This window comes from Carassius gibelio, chromosome A4, assembly GCF_023724105.1.
Source record: "Carassius gibelio isolate Cgi1373 ecotype wild population from Czech Republic chromosome A4, carGib1.2-hapl.c, whole genome shotgun sequence".
NCBI classification, from domain to species: domain Eukaryota; kingdom Metazoa; phylum Chordata; class Actinopteri; order Cypriniformes; family Cyprinidae; genus Carassius; species Carassius gibelio.
Genome location: NC_068374.1, coordinates 21,759,283 through 21,775,793, shown reverse-complemented (window position 1 = coordinate 21,775,793; position 16,511 = coordinate 21,759,283). Strand labels below are relative to the sequence as shown.

Genomic DNA, 16,511 nt, shown 5'->3' with positions numbered 1-16,511 from the left:
GGGGCAACGAGACGCATTCTGACAATACAGCTACTTGTTTACTTCAGAGACACGTCACACTTCAGACCCACACACCACATACCAGACTGACTTACAAACAAGAGCTCCTATTCACACATACACACAGGCACACACACTTTACAGATTGCTCACAGAACACACACACACACACACACACACAAATCTATTCCATATCTTGTCTGTTAAAATGTAAACTTGCTTAGGTAAATCTTAATGTGATCTCCGGGACTCTCATCAAATATCTCAAAATGTGCTCATATTTGCAGTCAAAAGATGTCAATATGAACTCAAACATTTCTTAAATATCAAAGATTATCTGAAATCCACATTCTTCTTATGGCTCTATGCTGTCAACGATTTTCTCATTTATCTATTTTCAGTTCTCCTAATAAACTGTAGGAAAAAAAAAAAAAAAAACATCCCAAACGTTTTATACTTGAATGAACTACCTTAAGTCCTTTAGAAGTTTTCCATGTAGTAAAAATGCAGTGTTAAAAAAAAGAACAGAAAAAAGAGAGCAAAATTAAAAAAAGAGCCATAAATAGAAAAGGATGAGAGAAGCAGTGAAAATTATTAATTATTTATCCCTACGTATCCTTGTGTTACACCACTGACCTGATACTCTATCAACCAATCAAAAGACAGAATCAGTGCATTCCACTTAAGAACAGCCAATCAAATTGTCAGCTAGGACTATCTATCTCTTTTGCATGCTAGAATAAACACCAAGCTAAATTAATTACCCTAAAATCTACTACTTTTTAAAATCTGAAAAAAAAAAAATATAATAATAATAATAATAATAATAATAAATTATATATATATATATATCTCAAAGGAAACCATTACTAACTCCACACTCTCTTCTTGCACTTATTATGGGTAATTTAAAATGAAAAAGCATGCACAGATACATATTCATAAAACTGTATACCATTAAAAGATCTTTGCTATACTATTTGTACCATACCATTATTTGGGATACACTAATTCCCATCTCACATACTACTACACTTTTAAATATAAAATGTGCTTCAAACCAAAAATAAAATGGTAATTTTAAAAACTTATTGAAAGGTTATATAAAGGTTGTTCTTCTACTTTATTTCTCTGTAAAGCCCCTTTTGTAATCCTTTTTTTTCAGTGTAGGATGTAACTTGCATGCAAGGGATTTAACAGCATGCAAGGGACACAGACTCCAACTGCCAGGAAGCTAGCAAAAAATGACAGGAAATAATGCAACAACATAAATATGTTGGCATTATCAACAAAGAACTGTCACTTTGAATCTAATGGTCTACTAAAGGTGCCCGCTTTACAAATCCTCACACAAAGAAAGGCTGATGAATGGAGAAGCTGGCAGAGGAAGTGAACAACAATTTAAATATGTCAAATAGATTTAAATATGTCATAAATTCACAGTGAAATTAGCTCATTTTTACACTAACTTGGATATATCACATCCTTTCTAATTAAACCCCTGCAGCAAACATACGCGTATATGAAACCATGAGGTAGCAGGGGACTTGCATTGATTGCGAAACCTAGAGTTTAAATTGATCAATAAAGTCTCACATTATTTTGAAATTGAAGACAGAACAATGCAAAGCAGATTTCTGTTTAGTTAATTCAAGGCTGCTGTGTTTCTCAAGAGTGGATGCTTCATTGTGAAGCAACTGCACACACATAAATCAAATGTACACAGATTGGAATGGTTCATATTAAATGTGCAGTCCACGTCTTAAATTAATAAGTACACCCACTCTACATCATCACATGGTTCCATCAGCCTTGCCAGACATATAAAACAATGCAAAACATTTTCATATACACTAGAGCGAAACCACTAAAAACTTTCCAAAATCACAAGAGAGACTTAGTTACTCCAAACACATACAAATGTAGACTTCTGTACAGTTTTACATACACACCTGCAAATAGGCTACTGGCACGGCGGCGAGATGGCGACACCAGCTCCTTAACAATCTGCAACACTTGCATGATCACAACGAGACAGGGGCGGGGCCAAGGCGTAAGTAGAGGGTGTGGTGGGGGGTGGGGCCAGTGCAGAGCAAAGCACGAAGAGCTTCATTCTCGCCACCCAAACACAAAAATGACTGAAAATAGCATTACTAGACAAATTTAGCTACAAAATAAGTGCAACTGTCACTCCAGTTTAATTGGCAACAATCTTTGTAAACCCTTCAATCATTAAACCTCATCTCAACTTGAAAAGCTAAATTTGGTCAAAATTACAAAATAAAATACAATAAAATAAAAAAATTATTTAATGCAAAATACCACTCAAAACTGCATCTTTCAGGCTGGTCCAGCTGATGCACTTTCAAGCAGCCGAGGCCTAAACAAATAAAAAAGATGACTGTTTCTTCTTATTGTAGAGGTTGGATTTCCATTTCTACAGCCACCATACCTGAAGTAGAAAATTCTTCCATTCATTGTGTCATGAGCCTTCTCCTCCACTTATACCATCTCTGAAGTTAGTCTCTTGTCTTTTCCATTAATTTCCAGTTTCTTCCTTTCATTTTGTGTACAAAATGAATCCAAAGGCAGCTTCGGTCCACAAGACCAATTAAATCAGACCACTAATCCATAACACATACATTTTTCACATAATATATTATTCAGCATCCAAAACACACTTTATATTCTCTTCTGTATTTCATAAATGCATCAAATCCATTCAGAAGCAGCGCCGAGTGTTAAAAACAGCAATGCATCCTGCAGAATTAGCTTTCTGCAATTCAGGTCCCACCGGTCCTCGCACAAGGGTCCGCGTCTGTCTTTCTTTATCCCTCATATAATTTCTCGCTACTTGCCTCTGTCTCTCACACACACTCCTCTTCCAAGCAGAGTTAGGCATCTGCAGTTCTTCACTTGTTTATTTCACTATTTCTCAGATAGACACTGTCCAGTTCTCTTTCCTGTAACCGCAACATCTTTGTGTGTCAGGTAGGAGAAACCATCTGAAAAAGTGGCTACACTTCCCTCTCTCTCTATCGCAGTCTCTGGCATCCAAATCAATACAGCTAGGGAAAGCTGTATAACACAGCTCCACTATATTCTTCTCTCGCTCTCGTTTATTCTTCACAGCACATCTCGCCACTGACACACACGTTCTAGCTTTAAATTAGAGAGCATCTGTTACAACAGCCCCTCCCCTTAACTCTCTCTCCCTATTTCTTTCTTTCTCTCACATTTCTCTCCCCTGTTCCTCTTGTTTTAGGTTTTAATGAGAATATGTAAATGCTGGTCTTATATTCAAAAGATATTTAGATGGTAAATGTGGAACATTTCAATCTAGGATACATACATTAGAATAATTCTGATGCATAAAGATCTTGACAAAAATATTTTTTTGCAATTTTGGAGACTCATTGAGAGACAAGCCAGTTGTCTTTGTTGGTGGTTTGGTACAGTTGCTCCTTTATGACTAAGGAAGATTAAGGAAAACAGTCTGACACCATGGTATAATGAGCACACTCGCACCCTAAAGAGAGCAGCCCGAAAAACGGAGCATAAGCTGGAGAAAAACTAAACTAGAGGTTTTTAGTATCGCTTGGAGGGAAAGTACCCTGTCCTACAGAAAAGCATTAAAAACTGCTAGATCTGATTACTTTTAGTCTCTTTTAGAAGAAAATAAACCTAACCCCAGGTATGTATTCAATACAGTGGCTAAATTAACGAAAAATAAAGCATCAACAGGTGTATGATTTCCCAATAGCACACCAGTAATGACTTTATGAACTAATTTTACTTCCAAGATCGATACTATTAGAAAAAAAAAAAAAAAAAAAAATTAACCATGCAGCCGTCAGCTACAGTATCACATCAGATAGTGTACTATACTGTAGATCTCCTGAGGAACAATTTCAATCATTCTCTACTTTAGGGGAGGAAGAACTGTATAAACTTGTTAAACATGTTATACACTATTCCATCTAAGCTCCTAAAAGAGGTGCTTCCAGAAGTCATAGATCCTCTTCTGACTATTTCTAATTTGTCATTGTCATAAGGATATAACCCCAAACCTACAAACTGGCTGTTATTGAGCCTCTCATCAAAAATCCACAACTAGACCCCAAAGAACTAGTTAATTACATACTGAGACTGCTCTCATTAGAGTTACAAATGACCTGCAATTATCATTTGATCATGGTTGTATCTCTCTATTAGTGCTATTGGATCTTAGCTCTGTGTTTGACAGTATAGGCCACAACATTCAACATTCTTTTGTTGTAGAATAGACTAGAAAACTGGTGTTAATGGAAGTGCATTAGCATTGTTCAAATCGTACTTATCTGACTGCCATCAATTCGTAGCAGTGAATGAAGAAGTATCATATTGACCAGTAGTACAGTATGGAGTACCTCAAGGCTCAGTATTAGGGCCGTTACTTTTCATGCTTAAAATGCTACCCTTGAGAGATATCATTAGGAAACACAGTGTTAGTTTTCACTGTTATGTGAAAATAGTATATATCTCAACATGTAATAACCTAGAATACTAAGACTCGATGGCTGCTCTATCAATTCTTCATCATCAATTAGGTTGATGTTGATGTTGAAATATATCTTAACTACGACCTATGCTCTCAATATCAGTAATGCAGAAATGTTAATTAATGCGTTCATGACCTCAAGGTTAGATTATTGTAATACTTTAATGGGTGGTTGTTCTGCATGCTTAATAAACTCCAGCTGGTCTAAAATGCAGCAGTTATAGATGGTAAATGTTGGTAATATTCCAAACTCTTGAATAACCTACCTTGTTTGGGAGGAAGACACACTCTGTCAGTTAAAATCTAGATTAAAAATCCCATCTCTTTAATCTGTTTTACACATTACACACTAACACATTTCTAATATTCAAATCTGTTAAATGATTTTCGGGTTGCATTAATTAGAACAACCGGATCCAGGAACACTTCCTGTAACACCCAATGTACTTGCTACACCGTTATAAGAATGGCATCTACGCTAATATTAGTCTGTTTCTTTCTTATTCTGAGGTCATCGTAGCCACCAGATCCAGTCTTTATCCAGATCAGGTGGTTACTGCAGTCAACCAGATCCAATACGTGTCCAGGCCAGATGGTGAATCAGCACCTAGAGAAAACCTCTAGAGGACTTAATGTCAGCGGAGACCAAGACAACTAGATGAGCCCCAAAGACAAATTCCCAGTGAAGACCTTGTCTCCTAGACTGCCACCAGGACAAGACCACAGGAACCAGTTGAGTCCTCTGCACAATGTGACTTTGCTGCAGCCTGGAATTGAACTGCTGGTTTCATCTGGCCAGAGGAGAACAGGCCCCCCCGACTGAGCCTGGTTTCTCCCAAGGTTTTTTCTCCATTCTGGCACCGATTGAGTTTTGGTTCCTTGCCGCTGTCGCCTTTGGCTTGCTTGGCTCTGGACACTTAATTTCCAGCGATATCATTGACTTGATTGCACAGATAATATTAAAACTTTATAAGCATTATTGACACACTATTTTCCTATTTAATGCTGTATAGTTACTTTGACACAATCTGTATTGTTAAAGAGCCATACAGATAATCAAAAATTACCTGTATTACAGTGTATGATGTAGCTGTCCATCAGTGTAAACAATGTGCAAAGTAATTAAACCAAAAAGTACACGATTTATAAATTTATTGGCTTCTAAAGTAAGGAGTCGACTCTGAATCGCTGAAACGAGTCGTTATAGATTTCAAATCTTTTGCCCATCTCTATGTACGACACTAGGAACACTTTGCATAATAATCTACGCCTACTAACTTGGGAGAAACGGAACTCTGACCTGCCCCACCCCCCCATACAGACGCTCTGGTTGGTGTGATAGCATCATGTCGAGGAGACGGTGTGTTTTTAATTGTAAAGGCAAGTTTGTTTTATTTTCACTGCCAAAGAATGAAGATCAGAAGAACCAATGGCTAAAATTCATTTTTACCACAATACCAGAGCAGTACAACAAATCCCTTTTGTTGTGTCCACAACATTTCACTGATGACTGCTTTTTTAATCTCGGTGAGTACAAGGCGGGATTTTCAAAGCGTTTGGCCATAAAAGAGGGTTCATTAACAACTTTATTTAGACCAACGAGCATCTCTGAATCACAACGCGAAGTATGATTATGAAGTTATGTGTTTGTTTTCTCCCGAGCGTCTTATCAGTATGTGTGCTGTCTGCAGCCTGTCTGCGCTGATCTTCATTTACAAACACGTCATTAAAATGAAGTGTAACTCCGTGAATACTCAACGAAGAGACATGAGAGAGATATCTATAGAAAGCTTGACATGTCTGCTTTAAGACTAAACAAGTGCTATCAAAAACAGATATTCTGTGATAAAGTAATCCATATGAAAACAACGCAATGTCTCACGTCTCCCTTCATTATATCTAATGTGACCACGCCCCTGTGCTGAACGCGCTATTCAGATTCAAACTGAAGCGCGCGGCTTGAATATGCACACACAGAAGAAAAAGCAGCGAGACTGTTCAAGTTTTTTTATTTTACTGTTTGCTTTGCGATGAGAGGAATAAGACATAATTCACTCCAAAAAGAGGCTAACGCATTGTTTACCATGAAGTTGTGTGCGGAACAACCAATCAAACCTGACTATGTCAGTTGAGCAATCAGAACACAGTATGCTACCGAAAGGTGGGGTTTAAGGGAAACTGAATCTTTTGAACAGCTTCGCGCAAACCGTTTGGTGATCTCTGAGAATTGAGGTAATTTTAAAATGATATTTTGACAAAATTACAATGTTTTTAACCCTTGGATGGATTTAAACCTAATGTACAGGACTTATAAACAGTGATAGGAAGCTTAGAATTTTCATCTTACTGGCTCTTTAAAAGCACTATATAAATAAAGGTGACTTGACCTTATCGGTCATACATGAATGGAGACATTTCATAACAGTTAACAGAAAGACAAACCAACAGACTGATAGACAACCAGACAGACAAATAGATGCAATAAATGTGGCCAGTCATCCTTCTTTCGAATAGTCCTCACAAGAGTCATGCAGCATGCAACAGCTTACAATATAAAGTGAAATCAAACAGACATTTGGGAGAGATTTGAAGTAAATGCTGCCAATGTAATTTTTTGTCACTTGGTCTTAATACACAACACAACTATACGCAAACACACACACCAAACCTGCAAAGGTATAATCATAAGCCAAACCCCAGAGTTAAATCACAAATAACAATGCATGTATACATGATTACACACACACCACCTCCAAGCATTCTATTCATCTACCTTTACGTTTCACAGTGCCTGATCTTGCCCAAGGACAGTGTGTTATCATGGCTCATGTGTTATCATAGCAGTGTGTATGTCTTGTGCAGACATCCAGCAGCACATGTAACCTCTGCTGTAATCAATCTCTACATAATGGCCTCGTTTGGATCTAATTACACTCTACCTCCATGAAATGTGCTGAAAGCGTCAAAAAAACAAAATAGCCTGACAACGTTACATCAGCATTACATCACCACTGCTCACCACAAAAATAACACTAGTGAACCATGTTTAAACCATGAGATCCATGTGACTGGATTTAACCACAGCTATCATGGGACTGTAGCTAAAGTATTACACAAGCCTGTGCTAACCAAACTGTTGTGCGACATTACTGCAACCACTATATAATACTTTGAATATATTCCTGGAACCTGTGCAGCAACAGACCTTTACTTTCTTTTCAGCACTGCTAAGGGTGGAAGACAGACAGATAGTTTATAGGTAGACAGACATATACTTTTGTACTCTGGTAAGTTTGTGTTGTTTTCCCCCACACAGAGATTAAATTGCGAAAAAAAAAAAATATATATACAATTAGACTGCAGATCAGACAACAAACACGGATACAAATCAATATGTGGGTTTCTGTCATTGTGGCCTTATGGGAAATCAATGGGTTCGACTTCCAGACCTTCTTATTTATGAATACTACAACTTTCAGTAAAACAGACCCAAAGAGATAAAGATAACATAAAAAGGAGAAACTGTGGGATCCCACTATCCCAGTTTTAGCTTGCCAATCTTTCTAAAGACGGATCATAATGCATCTCTCAAAGTGACTAGCATGAATATCCCCTCTTTTACTGGGCAAATGCAGATGAGAAAGAGAGGGGGTTAAGTGGATTTCGGAAAACAGTCTTTCACATCCTTGGTCCTTATGTTTCACATACAATGTAATGAATTGAATATAATTCTAATTAACTGGCGGATTTATGTATTGCTTGTTTACAGGTTTGCACTGATTGAAAGGTTTTAGGAGGTGAAAGATAAGACTGACTTAGGGCTGTGCAAAAAATCGAATGCGATTTTCATGCACCTCTCATCAGTAAAGATGCTCCTGTAATTAGAAGTATATCTCCAGCATGTGCGTTCAGATCAGGGTTGCCAGGTTTTCACAACAAATCCTGCCCAGTTGCTGCTTAAAACTAGTCCAAAACTAGCCCAATCGCGTTTCCGGGAGGTTCCCCGATAAAAATTGCTTCCCGGGGTTAAAATATAAATTTTTGGGAAGGGTTTCCCTGGTAAGATTAGCATTTTAGGGGCTAAATATCACGTTATTGGTATTGGGATTGCTTCAAACCGCGAAACATGAAAAACAACGCAGACTTGGCAACATTGGTTCAGGTGGAGAGGCAGTTAACGTAATAAACAGAGCCGTAGTCTACCGACAACTAACACAAAATTGCTTTCAAAATCGTCAAAGAATCGCCTGCGATTTTAACATCGATTTTGTGTAGATTGTCAGTGAATTACGGCTTGGTGTAGTAAATGCCAACCAGTGTTGCAAAGTCTGTGTTGGTTGTTTTTCATGTGCGCGGGTCACAGCGACCCCAATACAAATAACGTGATGTTTATTCAGCCTCTAAAATGCAAATTTTACCAAGTCAACCCTGCTAAAAAACATGTATTTTAACCCCGGGAAAAGCAATGTTTTATCAGGGAACCTTCTGGAAGCGGGATTGGGCTAGTTTTGAGAAGCAACTGGGCAGGATTTGTTGTGAAAACCTGGCAACCCTGATCTGAACACACGTGCTGGAGATAATACTTCTAATAACAGGAGCGTCTTTACAGACGAGATGCGCATGAAAATCGTATTCGATTTTTTGCACAACAGTTTAGTGCACTGCTAGTACATCTTCAATTAAATCTTCAATTAAAAGGACGCAGGTTCAATCTCGGTACCGGCAGTCATTGTATGTTGGGGGGATGAATGACCAGCACTTTCTTCCACCCTCAATACCACAACTGAGGTGAGACCCTTAAGTGTATAATGAATAATGAGTGTATAATGAAGTGTATAATGAAGTTTAAACTATGCCCATAGACGTAAACTATGTCCATAGGCATCTGGGGAAATGACTAAGCGAAATTTAAAAGTGAGTGAGCAACTGTCATTTCACATTCATGCCCCTATGAGTTTGTGTGTATGCACTGAGTCACACATCACACCCTTGAACTAGACATGTTTTCCCATGAAGAATACATGTGATTCTGACCTACAACTTGTCCAAAAGAAGAAATCATAATTAAGCTGCCTACCTTTCAGAAGATCCTGCACATCAGGAGAGCTAGGTTTTATATTAAAGCTTATGTGACTGTCTCATCCTACAGTACCTGTAAAAAAACTACTTCACTTGTCAAGGTTAGAGCAGTGTGTGTGTGTGTGTGTGTGTGTGCACAGCAAAAGAACACAGGATCCCTTTCCTCATGTTCCACTGTTTACTTTGAAATGTAATCACATTCCTAAGTGACTTCCTTCCTATGATCATCCATCTAGTTAGCTGTGCAAACACACCCGTATACTCAACCTTCACATCTAGGTAATCTGGGTATTTATTCATATATATACATGAATGCATATATGTATTTGTAAATACTAGAATAATAATAAACAATAATAACAAATTATAGTTTCCACTATTTAATGTTAATACTAATGTATTATTTATTATAACAACAACAACAATAATAATTTAAATTATTATTGTTAAAAACAGATCTCAATAAACCCCAAACCTTTAGTTTACATTTTTTATCAACTCATCTTTCTGAAACATTTTTAACTGCAAATATGAATATCACCTTAAATCACGCGGCTTGTTCAGAAGAGGTGCACTTTCATTTTTCACTTTGCATAAAATACAACTGGCAAAAATCCCATAGACTTGCATTGAAACAGGAATCTGATTCATATCTAGAGATTTGGAGCTCATTCAACTTGGACCATTAAGCAACTACTTATCCCTAGATTTTCTATGAAGGTCAACAAGTAGGAAAACCGCATTATGCTTTTGTCAGTGATCCATAATTACATTTTAATCTGATGGTGAACGTAGGCTAATTAGTAGGATGTTTAAAACATACAACATAATTATAATAAGTGCTGAATATTTTGAATTTATAATAAATGCTCCATTTGCTCTTAGCATTCGACAAGCATTTGTGGCCATATGATATGATATGAAGCCACTCAAATTATGAAATCTTTTAAAGATTGAGAAACATGTCATGCCATGATGGCAATGAAACAGCATTTTTCTCTTTTTATCCCCCTTCATGTTGTTTTAGTCCATCCTGGATGAGTCATTTCTCTCATTAGTGCTGCCACTCACAGGGGTACAAGCAGGGGGTAATGAGGGTAATTAACTCAACTGACACACATAAACACACTGACACACACACTCTTCCTCAGTATCAAAACAACTCACAAGCAAGGTCAAAAAATAGACTGTACTGCCAATACTCTAAAAAAAAAAAATAGCGGCTGAAATTAGATCATAAGAAACAGGGAAGCTAATAAACAGGCTATAGTTTGCATTCCCTGGATTATATTGTCTACACCAAATCCTCATATATATATATATGGGGGGGGGGGGGGGGTCACGGATTGTTAAATATGTACCTGGGGGGGCCCCAAGGAAAAAGGTTGGGAACCACTGCACTAGACGAGCTAACAACAGAAGAAAAATGTGAAGAGGTAAAAAGGGGTGTAACTTAGGGGTAAACTTGAAAGAAAAAAACAAATAAACCTTAAAAGCTTGATTCCTAGAACTTGTAGAGCTTTTGGTGAAAAGTTTTGAGAATCGCTTAAAGGGGCCATATGATGCGATTTAATTCCTTTCTCTATAGAGTTTTACAAGCTCTTGGTGCATAAAGATCTGTAAAGTTGCAAAGACAAAAGTCTCAAATCCAAAGAGATATTCTTTATAAAATTTAAGAGTCAACCACGCCCCCCTAAAACGGCTCGCTCTAACACACCCCCACATGTCTATGTCACAATGTGGGAAGATTTGCATAACACCACCCAAATGTTCACGCAAAGAAAGAAGGCGTACCTTTGATTCTAGCTGTATTGTTGCTGCCGCTGCTGCCATGTTGTGGAGACACTGTTTCGTTGTGAAAGCGAAACTACTTTGTTTGGCCTTCCATAAGAAGACACAACAACTAGAAATCAGTGTTGTATTTACAACACTGTTCCAGAACAGTTCAATCCAAATATACTGATGTGTGCAGTGCATTTTACAGAGGACGAGGACTGTTTCCAGGGAGAGGAGCCTCCAATGGCGGTGTCTGTTTTTATAAAGTGGGGCAGTTACAACTTTATAAGGACAGTCTGGCGCTTCTGACTCACAGTCTGTAAGTATGCTTACATATTTAAAGAATTTGCCACTGATGATTCAAACGCAAGTTTTGAGCAGTGTAGAGTTTGTTGTTTGTCATTCCTCCGATCACAAATGCAGACATGGTTTTATGTTTATGTGGCGCGATGCAACGCAACACGTAAAAGGACAGTAGAAGTCCTTATAATCAGTAATTATGTCCCCACTGGATGCAACAAATGCCTTATTCGTAATGGTTTTTACCGATGTTGTCTTGTCATGTCAGGACAATGGGTAGTTGGCCAATCAGCGTACACCTCGCTTCACAGAATGATAAGGGGTGTAACATTTCATCACATGCTTGAGGTACTGTATTCGGCCCATCACTTCACACTGGTTAGTTGGCCAATCAGCATACATCTGGCATTTCAGAGTTTTATAAAAATGTAAGTGTTTCAGAAAGTCGGCGAATAGAGGAGAAACAATGTACATTATGTGGAAAAAAATTAAATTAAACTTCAAATTCATAAACACATTGTATTATACCAAATACACCAAATAATGTTCTTTTTAGCAATGTCATATGACCCCCCCCCCCCCCTTTTTTTAAATGCTCTGAATAAAAAAAATATAAAAAAAAAATATGTCTGTATCTCATTTATTTTATCCTTTCTTTTTTGTGCAACTAAACCTAAAGTTCTCGTGTGCATTAAATATAAGAGTTTTGTTGTTCAAACACTGCTGGTTTCCTATCCCATGCAAAAAGAGAATCAGATCAATAAGGACAGTCCAATGACAGAATTGGTCACTATGTTAGCAGTAGGCAGCTAGGCCACAGCTCTGGAAAATGGCTAACTTTTTTTTCCCTGTGTGCCATATTTACAAACAAATAATTACTTGAAAAGGATAATGTATAATTTGTCCATTTCAAAAAAAAAAAAAAAAAAAGACTGAGTCATCCAAGAGAAATTCCAAGAGCTGTCCAAAATAGAGATGCACCGATTGCAATTTTCTTGGCTGATTCCGGTTTCTGTTTTTTTTGTTAGTGTGACCTTCCTATACCAATTTACTATATACAATTGGTCATGTGAAAACAAAATGGCCAACACATTAATTAAAAAAATACAGCAACCTTAAAGTATGAGTGTCTCGATACCACCTTTTCAGAATTCATCCCGATCCAATACCAAAAATTCTGAGTATCGGCCAATTCCGATATCGATACGATACCAGCACAGTTTTTTTAATCCGTGTAGAATTTCTATACCTCAATGTGTGATGAACTGATCATCACTCTTTTGTGTGTAACACACAATCTACAGATCACTGTATGGGTGCCCAATATTTATGCTTTAAAAAACAAACGTAGATTCATGTTTCAATATTTGTTGATCAATATTTATGTGCACCAAACTCTAAATCTGTTCATCAAAAGAAAACCTTGGTTAAAAACTGCACAATACGTTTCAAATCTATTATTTTTACAATGTCTTTAGATTTTATTATAATTTTTTTTTTTTTTTTAAGCATCAGCATTTTAGTGGACAGAAAAATCTCAGAAATCTCTCAGATTTCATTCAAATATCTTTTGTGCTTCAAGATGAACAAATGTCTTACGAGTTTAGAACGACATGAGGGTGACTAATTGATGACAAAATTTGCATTGTTCATCCCTTTATTCTTTCAATATGCAAGAAAAGTGCTCAGAATATACTATTTCAGTCTGTACTTCTTATATTTATAGTAACCTGATATCAAAGTAATCAAGTAAGGGTCAATGAGCTGTTATATCACTATCATTCACTTTACTGAAAGAAAAAAAAAATCCAGTTGGCTGGATGTAGCACCATTACTTTTGTTTGCTGGTTTGATGTGGACTCCACAGTGGACACACTGTGTAATCCAATTAAATCTCTCAACGCACTCTGCATCTGACCAATCCAATTGCCCCATAGTCTCCACAGCAACTGCCCACACTTAAAATACACTCCAGTCCTCTAAAACACACCTGTGAGATTACATGTCAAACTCCCATAAATCCCTGTTCTTACAGTAACTTACTGAAGGATCTGCGTTGATCTGATGTGAATCCAGGACGTTATTTAACTAGATTTCATGAATCTTAAGCCGATTTCAAATCAGATTTGTACAGCAATGTATATACAAATAAAGAGGTCTTTTCCCATTTACTCATAGTGTCACTTTAGTATAAGTGTTTAATATTTAGTATTATTAGAGGCTCTTTCGTCAGGTATCAGGTAAAAGAATAAATGCTAATTATGTTTTTAATTCATTACACATTACATTCTGCGGAGTACTTCACTGTTTGCCACAAGGTGAGTCGCGGCTTGTGTTATGCTGATGATGTACTGTATGTACTCACTCATACTGGGATGCTGGGAGTTGGCTGGAGTGTGTGGTCCAGGTGAGGTTCTTCTCAACAGCTGTTCTCCTCAAGGCACTCATGACCTGGACACATCCAACAAATACCTCCTTAAGAACACAAAAGCCATTGGGAAGTAATTGGTGTAGAAACACATACTAAAACCTCTTGAATTGATACAACAACAACAAAAAAGCAGCAAAAAACCACAGCATTCCAGTCAGCCAGCCAAAGTTGGTGAAGCAGTGTTATCTCCCAAAGAGAGCGAAGATAACATTCCTCCATCCAATTCAGACGTGATCCAGGAATGCTAAGTAGAATGTTGAAGCAGATAATCCATAAAAAAAAGTCCCATCACTGAAAAAGCTTCAGTTTTGTCATTCACAAGACTAGGAGTCAATGTAATTATCATTGTATATCTTGCTGCACTTGTGTTGGTAGCTATTTCAAGAACATATTGTACCTAAAATATTTCTGTTTCAGAGTAAACACACTCAAATTTTATTTCGAAGCAAAAATATTTGAGCACTGAAGACTTAAATACATAATGTATGAATGATATTTTCATGTGCAAACAAGAGCTTTTCTGAAAACACGTGACCAAAATCTTAAACCCAGATATGCATCACTCCAGTGATACACATCACCAAACAGCCTAATTAGCTTTGTCACTATGCCAAATTGTTATAAACTGAACAAAATCAGTTTCCTCTTCCCTCCTTAAAATAAAATTCTAACTTCAATGTATAACTACTACATGTACTTGTTTGCCTCTTTTCCCCCCCCTAATGGTTATGTTTTATTGCTTTGGCTACTCTAATAGTGAAAACCATACTTGAATTATTAAATAAATAATAATAATAAAAAAAAAACTAAATATTTAAGACTAAATTTTGATTCACTTGATTAAAAAGGGAACTTACATGATACATGTATATCCAACTTGACCCGAATATAGTACAGTAAATGCAATAATTTGCTAAAAAAATATTTATTGTTACTTGCTGTTATGATACATTTGATTTGATTTTAACTATTAGCAAAGCAATTCATTTAATAAATGCATTTCTAATTATTTGTTTTCTAAATTTTCAATTTTACTTTTAGTAAACAAATCTGAAAAGTCTGTAGATGACGGCTCAAATACCTTCTTAAGTTTAGCTCTGAGGGACTTTCCACCAATTTTATCATCCACCTGGTAAAACTAATCTGACTGGTTATAAAAGTATCTGCACACCCCCTCAACAGGCAGAAACTGACATGTCAAACAGCTCAAACAAAGAGAGCAGATTTTCAGTATCACAGGGAAGTCAACACTTTAAGGAAGACAAACAAAAATGGCTTACTTATTGCCTCTACACATTAAGCTGCGACTGGAGGAAAAAAAGAAGAAGAAGGGGGATAAACACAGCAGCTTAAATGTTTTTTAAAAAAGTGGTCTATTACATAAGACCTCATGAAAGCGTATTCCCTCACTCTGCACCAAACACACACAGTGATGTGATGATATCAGGACTGTAGCATCAGGCTAACTTTCATGACCCAGTGTGAGGGTACCACCTTTCTTGCATTTTCTTATTTTACCCGTCTACACTCCATTAGGACAACTAATAACCCCCCTCTTTTACACACCACCCCCGGCCTCCTGTAGGTACATTAATGATAGTAATGGGACAGCAGTGAGAGGAGGAAATCACTGTAAATGGATGATGCAGACCGGGTGGAGGTGACAGGAAATGATAAGGGTCGACCCGGGACAGGAATGAGACCTCCCATCACATGCCTATGTAATGCGAAAACTTTGAGTTAAAGGAATAGCTCATCAGAATATGAACAATTTGTCATTATTTACTTACTCTAACATTGTTCCAAACCTGTCTTAACCGTACAATAAAATTAAATAGTGACCAAAAATGACAAAAAAGCACTTTAAAAGCAGTCCGTGATGGTGTTATTTTAGTATTAGTATTTAGTATTGACTTATTATAGTTTTTATTAACATTTTAAATTAGCTTAGAATTTAATATTTTCCATGTTCAGTTCAATTGTAACATTTGTGTTAGTTTATTTTTTTATATATGCCTGCATTGTTGTTTTTTTTCACTTTGTTTTAGTAATTAAATAAAATGAATAAAAAATTGTTGTTTTTAGTTTTAGTCAGCTATAATAATCTCAGTCAATATTCTTGTACACTATAGTCAATGCAGTTTATAGCATTTATTATACTACAAATATATGAGAAAGTTTTGCCTGCCAAATCAAAGTCATGTATAGTGCAACCTCTGACTGAAGTCACTGAAATGACATGGCTTCTAAACTATATTTGTAAACTTAATTATGTTGATATAGTATATTATAAATATAAAAAAAATGTGTGTGGGGTGGGGGGTTGTTTTATGTAGCTTTTTGCTTGGTAACACCACATGACATTTGTAGAGTCATTTAATTTGC

At 36.7% G+C, this 16,511-nt stretch overlaps 1 protein-coding gene across 4 annotated transcripts in view; it reads right to left on the bottom strand.

Moving 5' to 3' along the window:
• Positions 1-16,511, bottom strand: part of LOC127972900 (USP6 N-terminal-like protein) — a 53,097-nt gene that overhangs the window by 31,311 nt on the left and 5,275 nt on the right. Inside the window, exons 2-3 of one of the 4 annotated variants that reach the window (XM_052576886.1) lie at positions 15,778-15,843; positions 14,061-14,146 (exon numbers count right to left, since the gene is read on the bottom strand). In XM_052576886.1, the coding sequence (XP_052432846.1) occupies positions 14,061-14,064 (4 nt within the window). In that variant the 5' untranslated portion in view covers positions 14,065-14,146; positions 15,778-15,843. Of the gene's footprint in view, positions 1-1,952; positions 2,382-14,060; positions 14,171-15,777; positions 15,844-16,511 lie in introns of those variants that run through there. The other 3 variants (XM_052576895.1, XM_052576877.1, XM_052576855.1) reach the window with 3 other exon arrangements.